General features: G+C 36.3%; 1 protein-coding gene across 1 annotated transcript; it reads left to right on the forward strand.

Moving 5' to 3' along the window:
- The first annotated feature begins 259 nt into the window (after positions 1 to 259).
- On the forward strand, positions 260 to 1,201 carry LOC107160581 (olfactory receptor 10K2). The gene has a single exon (XM_015507255.1). The coding sequence runs from the start codon at positions 260 to 262 to the stop codon at positions 1,199 to 1,201; it is 942 nt and encodes a 313-aa protein (XP_015362741.1).
- The last annotated feature ends 8,822 nt before the right edge of the window (positions 1,202 to 10,023 follow it).

Below are 10,023 nucleotides of genomic sequence, written 5' to 3' on the forward strand. Positions count from 1 at the left end.
AATCTGAAATGGCAAGAACTTCTTGGCTGTGGTGTTAGAAGGACCAAGGAGACCTAAAAGCTAATGTACACTGACTCAATTTTAGGTATTTCATTTATTGAAAAATTAGAAGGGAGAAGGAATGATGTATTTTGAACCCCAAATATGAGAATACCTGCTCCGCCATGATTAATTTCCAGTGATTCTACTAATTTTCAGGGAGCTCTTTTGCCAGTCTCTCTTCCTCTCTCCTGTACTGTTTTCTGAGGATGTTCCCTCCATGGAGTGGACCAATGACACCGTGGTGAGAGAGTTTGTCTTCCTGGGCTTCTCTGCTCTGGCTGGGCTGCAGCAGCTGCTCTTCGTGGTCTTCCTGCTCCTCTACCTCTTCACACTGGGCACCAATGCCATCATCATGTCCACCATTGTGCTGGACAGAGCCCTTCATACCCCCATGTACTTCTTCCTCTCAGTCCTCTCCTGCTCTGAGACCTGCTACACCTTTGTCATTGTGCCCAAGATGCTGGTGGACCTGCTGGCTCAGAAGAAGACCATCTCCTTCCTGGGCTGTGCCATCCAGATGTTCACCTTCCTCTTCCTGGGCTGCTCTCACTCCTTCCTGCTGGCAGCCATGGGCTATGACCGCTACGTGGCCATCTGCAACCCGCTACGCTACACAGTGCTCATGGGCCACGGGGTGTGCTTGGGATTAGTGGCTGCTGCCTGTGCCTGTGGCTTCACTGTGGCTCAGATCATCACATCTTTGGTATTTCACCTGCCCTTCCACTCTTCCAACCAACTGCATCACTTCTTCTGTGACATCTCTCCTGTCCTCAAACTGGCATCCTACCATACCCACTTCCGTCAGATTATCATCTTCATGCTCTGTGCATTGGTCTTGGTTGCTCCTCTGTTGTTAATCTTGGTGTCCTACATTCGTATCATCTCAGCCATAGTCCAGTTTCCTTCCACACTGCGCAGGTACAAAGCTTTCTCCACCTGTGCTTCACACCTTATGATTGTCATTGTCCACTATGGCTGTGCCTCTTTTATCTACCTAAGGCCTAAGTCCAACTACTCATCGAGCCAGGATGCTCTGATATCAGTATCCTACACTATCCTAACTCCATTATTCAACCCAATGATTTACAGTTTAAGAAATAAAGAGTTCAAATCAGCGCTTCGTAGAGTTGTGGGAAGAACAATTTCTCTGCCACATTAATGTGGATCCTTCCTTTCTAAACAGTGAAGCACAAGGTTAGAATTAAGGTGGACCTCTCATTCAGGGGGAAATAATCCCCAAAGTGAAACTGATCAAGCAATTGAGCACCATGTTCAGGGACAGAGAGTATTACTCCCCTGTTTCCAAATACAAAGTTCTAAAAAAAATCTTGACTTGATCACATGAATTATTTCCAATGTCAAGTTTTCTTCTCAATTGAATGAAAAATAATAGATGACAACTATAAGAAAGCATACATTCATTCAGAACTCTAGGTCTGGAAAATACTATCACAATCCAACCAAACTAGAAACCAACCCTGGAAAATATAAGCAGATACCTAACTCTGTTCTAGGAACCCAGTAAATCCCTGCCTCTCCCTTGCACTCTTTCTGAATATTTTCTACATCTCAGTCTTTAAATGACATAACAATTTTCAAATGCATGCTACAAAGTTTGGTGCATAAAGTATATTCAATTAATTCTCAAGTAAAAAAATTATACACTTTCTCTGTTTCTAATGGATTAACAGGAGATGATATTTTTCTAATTTTTTTATGCACTAGAACATATCTAAATTTGGTGGGCAAACCTTGAAGATATTCCTAGCAGCATATGTTAAAGAGAAAAAAATCTAAAAATCATACAGATTGGCCAAGAAAGGCAAGCTAAACTGAAATCCATTTCTTCAGACATTCACAGAATGGGAAACTGTGTAAAGAGAAACCAGTCTTCTGTTGTTTTTCATGCACCTTAGGAGTCTGTGTGTGTGTGTGTGTGTGTGTGTGTGTGTGTGTGTGTAGAACTTTAGTGAGACATTTTAGGAGCCCTCCTGCCTGCAGGAGTGAGAGCAAACAGGAAGCTCTGCCAGAGATGCCTCCTCACATTTCACTTCTTTTCAAGACCCACTTATAAATAAAGGTCTCCTGATTGATTAACTTTGATTTTCTGTGTTTTCCTTTTCTTCCACAAATCTCCTCACCAATGAAGCAAGAAGGAATAAAGCTGGACCTCTCGCTCAGAGGCCCTGTTTTTGGTTGATGACAAGGATGTCTCCCAGCAAGTTCAGTCAACTGCTTTTCTTTCATGAAGCTTGAGACTTGCGGAGGATAGGATGTGGAGATAATGAAAACTAAAGCAAGATCATTTATGTAGTCACCAAATTCTCACTTGTTTTGGCTTCCTTGCCTATTTCAGGCCCCTAGCCTATCAAATTGTCTCATGAAAGGGAAATTAACTGATAACCTCTAACATGAATCCATTTAATGTGTTAATTGTTTACACCTGCACTGTGCTGTTATTTAAAAATGCTACTTCATTTACACTGGAGAGCAGCCTTGGGTAGTACGTATTATGATCCAAATGTGTACATGAGAAACTGAAACTTGGAGAATGAAATGACTTTCCTACTGAAAAACAGAACCGATACTGAGCACACAGGAGTTGCTTCCTTAGTTAACGCCTACGATACCCACATATGACCCCTTGCAAAGACTGGGACTTTGCAAGAGCAGAACATTTAAGTATGCATCTTTAATAATGCAAGACTAAGCCATGTGACACCAGTGGAAAAGATGCACTCTTAACATTAGACAAATGGCCTTCAAATCTTGTTTCTTTTTCAGAGTTGTGGATGCTATTATTTTGGGGTCACATGCCAGAGTATTGGCAAGTGGGCGAGATCACTGTGTGTGGAAAGGTCATGAATGTCAGAATGACTCTCCTGACATTTTATCCTTCCTGTTATTAATGACATGACTGAAAAACTAAGTTGACCTCAGACACACTCTCCTATTGGTTAAAACTGGACTTCCTACTCACTCCGTTCCTCTTTTCTTACATAAATGGGCACACACAGGCGCACGCACACACACACCCCACACATACTGTGGTTAATTTCATCTCTCCTCTCTAAATGTAACCTGTAGAAGAGTGATAAGATTTGGAGATTTGGAGTTGGCTTGACCAAGAGAGTGACGTCCTTTAAAGGCCACATAATCCAGCCAAGTTCACAGGGAAATCTGCCCTTGAGTTTCAGACATAAACTCAATCAATAATAATAAATTGGTAGTTTGATTTTCCATTCACCATATGTATTATGCATTTTGAAAGCATAGTGTTAAAAAGAAAACGTTAAACCAAGGTAAGATTATAAAAATTCTGTTTCCTAGGCCACAAATACTGTTAGCCTAACAGGTTGACTTCGTATATTAGGACACATTTTCTGGGAACCTTTAACAATAAACAGACCGATCACAATTGAACAATCACAAGGGGGCAGCACTCATCAATTGCCTGATGTAAATTAGCAAGTCCGACTTGTACCTGGGAGAAGGAAGCCCACACATTAGCTGTTTCTAGCTCCCTACTTAACCCAGTATCTATACTGTTAAGGTTTGGATACCGGGTGCCCCCCCAAAAGCTCCTGTGCTGATGCAGGAGTATTCAGAGGCATGTTTGGATTATGACAGCTACAACTCAATCAGCCACCTTTGCTTGAATGGATTTACTTGGTGGTAACTATAGAAAGGTGGGGGTATGCCTGGAGGAGCCTGGGACAGCAAGGGCTGTTCTTCCTGTGGCCCCTCCTCCTTGCTCTCTCTGCTTCTTGGCCCCCCAAGAGGTGAGCAGCACTCCTCCACCAAGCCCTTCTGCCATGATGTTCCTGGGCCCAGAGCAACAGAGTTGGCCAACCATGGACAAAACTCTTCAACTGTGAGCCAAAATAAACTTGCCCTCCTCTAAATTGTTCTTTTCAGGTATTTTGGTCATGGCAACACAAAGCTGACCGACATATTGACCCTCAAAGAAACCATTATTTTTAAAAAGTCATTTAGGGATGAACTCAGCTACTCTGGGTAACTGTAATGCTCTAATTTTTGAAAAAGTTATTTACTAAGAATTAAAGAGATATAAAAGTGACATATATCATGAAATCTGTCACATTCTACTCTAAATATCACTTTCATGTATCTTTTCCCAAATCTTTGATCTATATGGTCAACCTCCTATTCTCTCAACCAAACCTACATTTCTCACTCTCAGCCCTGAATCTCTACTGGGTCTTGAGAAAATATCAAATTGCTCTCCCCAGCATCTGCCACCAGCAGGATGTAAGAATTCTGATTTTCCCTCATTCTTGGCAACATATTTTTCCATATTGTTACTATTCTTAGTATATTAACCTTGTAAATGTTTTGCAGTATGTTATTGTGGTTTTAATTTGCATTTCCCTAATGACCAATAATATTAACCATATTTTCCCACATTTATTGGTCATTTGTGTGAAAATTGTCTGTTTAAATCCTTTGCCCACTTCTTAAACTGGGATGTTTGTTTTTTAACTGCTTTTTTTTTTCATTTTCAATTGACCCATATCACATGTTAATGGTTTCAACACCTGTATAATGGTTACAACACCTGTTGTACAATGGTTTCAACACATTGTATAATGATTAAATCAAAGTAATTAGCATATCATTCACCTTTAACATTTGTCCTGTCTATGTGGTGATAATTGTAGAGTTGTAAAAGTTTTTTGTATATTCTGAATCCTAGATTCTTATCAGACATTTGTTACAAATATGTTCTTCCATTTTGTGGGTTGTCTTTTCATTTCTTAATAGTATCTTTTGAAGCATATAGTTTTAACTATTATATTTAATTTATCTATTTTCTTTTTAGGTTCTTTTTATGAACCTGACTTTTTTTTTTTCCTGCAGTACTGAGGATTGAACAGGGGGGAACTCTACCCCTGAGCTACATCCCCAGCCTTTTATATTTCATTTTGAAAAAGTATATCACTGAATTGCTTAGGCTAGAGACTATAGAACTTGGGGTCCTTCTAACTCATCCTTCTCAGCTTATCAGTAGCTGGGATTACAGGCATGTGCCTCCACACTCGGTATGAACTTAATTCTTTAAACCTCTGTAAAACACCTATAATGATAATAATAGGAGTAGATAACGTATTTTGACAACTTTTCACAAGATATCTTTGTTCACATATTATAACCCTTTTCTCTGGTGTTTCTATTATCTCTGTTTTATTAATAAAGAAATTAAGGAACAGAGCAGTAAATTGCCCATGATTAAATAATAGAAAGAAATAGATCCAATAATGACATCAAAAGTATATGACTCCAGTTACTAAATAAATATACGACTTGATCATCTCACTCTTCAAGGGCATTTTGTCAATATAAATATAACAGCAATGAAGAAATTTTTGCATGTATACATTTGCATAATTTTATAAGTGATTTTGTAGAATTAAATACTAGAAGTGGAATTAATAAACATAAGAATAAGACATGTTTTAAATAATTTTCAAAATAATTTTTTTAAAGTATCAGTTTTGTCCACTCCCTGTAACATAACAATAGTATATTTCTCAGTTCTTGCCAAACATAAAAAAGATTGTTATTTTTTGAACCAATCAAATAAGACACAAATATCTTATTTTAGTTTATATTTCTAGTATACTTTTCATAACTTACACAAATGGTGCATAGTAAAAGAGTATGAGTTCTGTAAACTTTCTGCCTGAGTTAAACTCTAATTTAGCAGTGTGACCTTGGGCAGGTTACTTAATTTCTTTGTCTATCACTTACACCATAATTTAAATTGTAATGTAATATTATGTAAATAATAAGTAAAAGTGAGGGTCATATTGACCTAATATTTGCACTGTAATTTGTGTGACAATAGTGCCTTGAATATAATATATTTTATGCAAATATAACTAATGTTACTCTATAAATCTTAGCCATTTGCCCTCAACATCTGTATTATAATCTCTCCTTTCCTCAACTAATATGAAATACAATTTCTACTCAATTCTGTATTGTAATATATGTAGATCTATGTCTTCATTCAAGTAAATCTCTATTCTTTCAATAAATTTTGAAATTTTCCTATAGGGTTTATATATATATATATATATTCATTTCTATTTAAATGCTTTTGTAGTAGTATATTTTATATTTTTTTCAAAATTTTTCTTGTGATATTTAGAAAAACAATCTCTACTACAAATTTTCTATCTAGTAAGATTACTAAACACTGATTAATTTAAATACATTTTTAAAAATTATTTCAAACTCTTACAAATACAATAACAACAAAAAAAAAAATTTGATTTGTCTTTCAAAATTTTTATTTCTTTGGCTATTTTTTAAATCAACTTATAATGTACCAGGACCTTAAGTAAAATATTGAAAAGGAGTATTAGTGGGCTATTGTTTATATCTCAAAGGAAAAACTTTCAATATTTTACTTTTAGGTTTAATATTTGTTCCAGCTTCTTTGTAAGCAAATGTCCTCGGATTAATAAAGTAGCTTTTTATTCTTGATTGGTTAAAAAAATACATATATAATTGATCATGATTGTCCTTTTTAATCAGTTAAGGTAAGGAATTACAGTAAAATTTTTATAATGCCAAACAAAGATTCACTTGCATTTTGGGAATTGAACTTAATTTACTCCATTTTTCTGTTATCTTTTTGCCATATGTGCTAATATTTGTTATAAGCTAATATTTGTGTGTGTGTTCTCAGTGGAAATGATATGAAATTTTCTTTTCTCTTACAATTCTTATTAAGATTTGATCTCACTATTTTTCTCAAGAACGAGCTGGGGATTTTCCCTTTCTTTATGGTCTCTGAACAACTTATGAATTATTGAATGTACAGTATTTTTGTTGAAGCTATTGCGACCCATGTTTCTTTGCTGAATGACATGATGGAAAATTATTAAGTTGCATAATGTTTATATAAATACTCAATTTCTTTCAGAATGAATCATGTTAAGGTTTATTTTACTTGGCATTTATTGACTGTCATCTAAATTTCACTTATCTATCCAGATATTCTTCTCAGTCTGTCCTTATTAACTGGTTACTCTGTGGCATCCGTGGCTAGAGTAATGGTATGAGTTGACTGTGAATGAATTGTTATATCCCCTTTATTATTTTTTGATGTTTTTTGGGTTTCTCTCTCTAATAAGTGTCATTGCAGATTAACCAATTTTATTAGTTTTTTTTTTTTTATCCATGTTTTGACTGTGTTGATAACTGTATTGGAAGTTTCTTACCTATTTGAACTCCTACCTTACTGCATACAACCTTTTTTATTTATATTTATGAAGGAATGCTGAGGCCAACAGGTCAGAAAAAGACTGCCATTGACAGGTGGTTTATTACTCACAGTTCCCACATGGAGAAGGGGAGCACACCACACCACCCAGAAAGCATCAGGGAGAGAAAGCAGAACAGAGTTTGGTCAAAGGTGAAGAGAATGAAGGGAAAGTCAGGAAAGACTGGCTTTCCAGGGAATGATCCAGCAAGGCAGAGAAAGCTGGCTAAGCAGATTTAGGGTTGACTCGTTGGAATCATTTCAGTGGGCGTCAAGGCTACCCCTAGTTGTCTGATGCCAGCTCTGGGTGATTAGGGAAACAATGTCTCTCCTTCTAAGAGCCTGACAAAGAAGGCAGTTTGGAATATAGGTTCTGGATTCTCATACATAGGAAAAGAAACCCATTTGTAACCTTTTTGTGAGAATAGTAGCTTAACTCTCCCATGCTAAAAGAATATTTATCTGAATTTTATGTGTTTCATTTACACATGGAAAGGTTTTTTGCATTGGTTTGCTTTGCAATCTGAGTATCTCTTCTGATTGTAAATGAGATGCCCTTGTCCACGTGTAGGCATTAATTTTCACTTTTTTGAGCTCTCCTTAAATCTCAGAGGTCCCTAGTCCTTAGAATCCCAAAAGGCTATAAATACTCTCCAGTCCAATTATAGGATATGAGTTGGCATATGAACATAGAGTGGGCTATTTTCGGCCTCTTATTTAAAACATTAAGGTGTGGACATCTAAGCGTCCAAATGAACCCTTTGAAATGTGTCAGTACGTATTTTTCCAGTCATTTAATCTTCCAGGACAGATGTCACTGCTTTACTATTGGCTTTCTGCTGCCTCCTTCATTCAACATCCAGAAGTCCTAAGAGACTCAGTCATCGAACTCAAAGTCACATGTCAGCATCCTTGATTTTTTGGACATAAGTAGGTAAGTATATATTCTTTTTCAGTTACTACCTGACGAAAGAAACATTTTTCATAAGATTTCAAATTTGAAAAAACTTGCACACGTAGTTTTTATTGTTCTGAAAAACTATTTTGCACCAAGCTAAAACTTTATCTCCTCTTTTCTTGTAATGAAAGAAGCCTCCACTCTAAGTACACATACACATAGAAATACAAATAGACAAAAAACACACCTTAATATATTGAATAGGAAAGCTGAGGAATAAGAAAAAGAAGTAAACAATGGGTAGAAATGCTTTCAAGTGTAGATTTTGCTTTTTAATGAAAGATGGATTTTGAGAAAAATTGAAAATTTTTGAATAGATAAAAATCATGGTATGTGAGATATCTCATCAACACAAGGAAAACTAAGCCACACCATCATTTAAGTATTTAATTAAAATCTATTATGTCCCAATACTGTTGCACAGATCATTAGAGTACATTGCATGTATCCATATAAAACATTTTATAACAGACAAGAGATGTCTGTAGAGATAAATTAATTATACACTAATACAAGGCTACTACTCATCATATAAACATAGTTTTAACATCTCTAAGTGTTATGAAAAGAAGAGCATCTCTGCAGGTTCTAGCAATCAGGGAAGGTTTACTGGAGACATACACATGAAGGGGATTTGAGTGTGGAAATCACATATATGTGAAACAGCTTGAAAAAGGTATACAAATAGTACTGTGATTGTGACCTGAAACAAAGGATACCTTGTATATCACCAAATTCTTGTTTGAGTCACCAAAAGTAAGGTGATGATTATGTTGAATGCTGTTTGATTCATAAAACTGTGGTTGCAATTAAACAATATCCTCTTGGTCTTCCTCACCTTTGAGTGCATTCACCAACCATACAGTTGACTTACCTACTCTCCTACTCTTTTGACCTGTTTTCTTATCTCCCTAATTTTAGTATGAAAGAATAAAGCTTGTACATGTATTATAAGATTTGATGATAGCAAAGAAATGTGTCAAGCATATAAGCCAGAAGAGTCAGAAATGGTAAGATTATTTTTTTCTGAACAAACATTATGCAATTACATTTTTGTTCTTTAAAAAAGGTACAGGGCAGATAATGTTCTTTCAAGGTAAATAAACAGTGAAATAACAACCAGGTACAATGGGAAACACCTGAAATCCCAGCTACTCAGGAGGCTGAGGAAGGAGTAGTTTGCATGTTCAAGGGCAGCCTGGGCAACTAAGTGAGACCCTGTCTCAAAGTAATAATAATAATAATAATGATAATGGTTGGAGATGTAGTTCAGTGGTAAAGCACCTCTGGGCTCAATAAAAGTAAGGAAAACAAAATACATATTTTGTTCCTGTACTTAAAAAGCCTATACTCTGTAAAAGAAGCCAAAACTACAAGGACATGAATTCAATTTAACATGTTAAATAAAACAATGAGGATGCTCTTAGGTTACCATGCTTAGGAGAGAGGTCATAGTATACTTGCCTTACCTGAGAAATAAAGACAAAAACACTTGTGGCATCTACCAGATTGTTTGGATCAAAACGAGGTAGCTTACATGAAGGCATTTTATTTTCTGTAAAGTCTGATATAAGGGAAAGAGTATTGTAGCAGGTGTGGGGAGCTTTCTAAGCAAATGAACTATGCCAGGCATGATTAAAGTGAGCACGCACAAGTGTGTCCTGTGGGGCAGCTCTTTCCATTTTTTAGCTATGCATCAAGTCATCACAAGGTGCCCCATAAACAGGTA

Source organism: Marmota marmota, unplaced genomic scaffold (genome assembly GCF_001458135.2).
Source record: "Marmota marmota marmota unplaced genomic scaffold, marMar, whole genome shotgun sequence".
Taxonomy (NCBI): domain Eukaryota; kingdom Metazoa; phylum Chordata; class Mammalia; order Rodentia; family Sciuridae; genus Marmota; species Marmota marmota.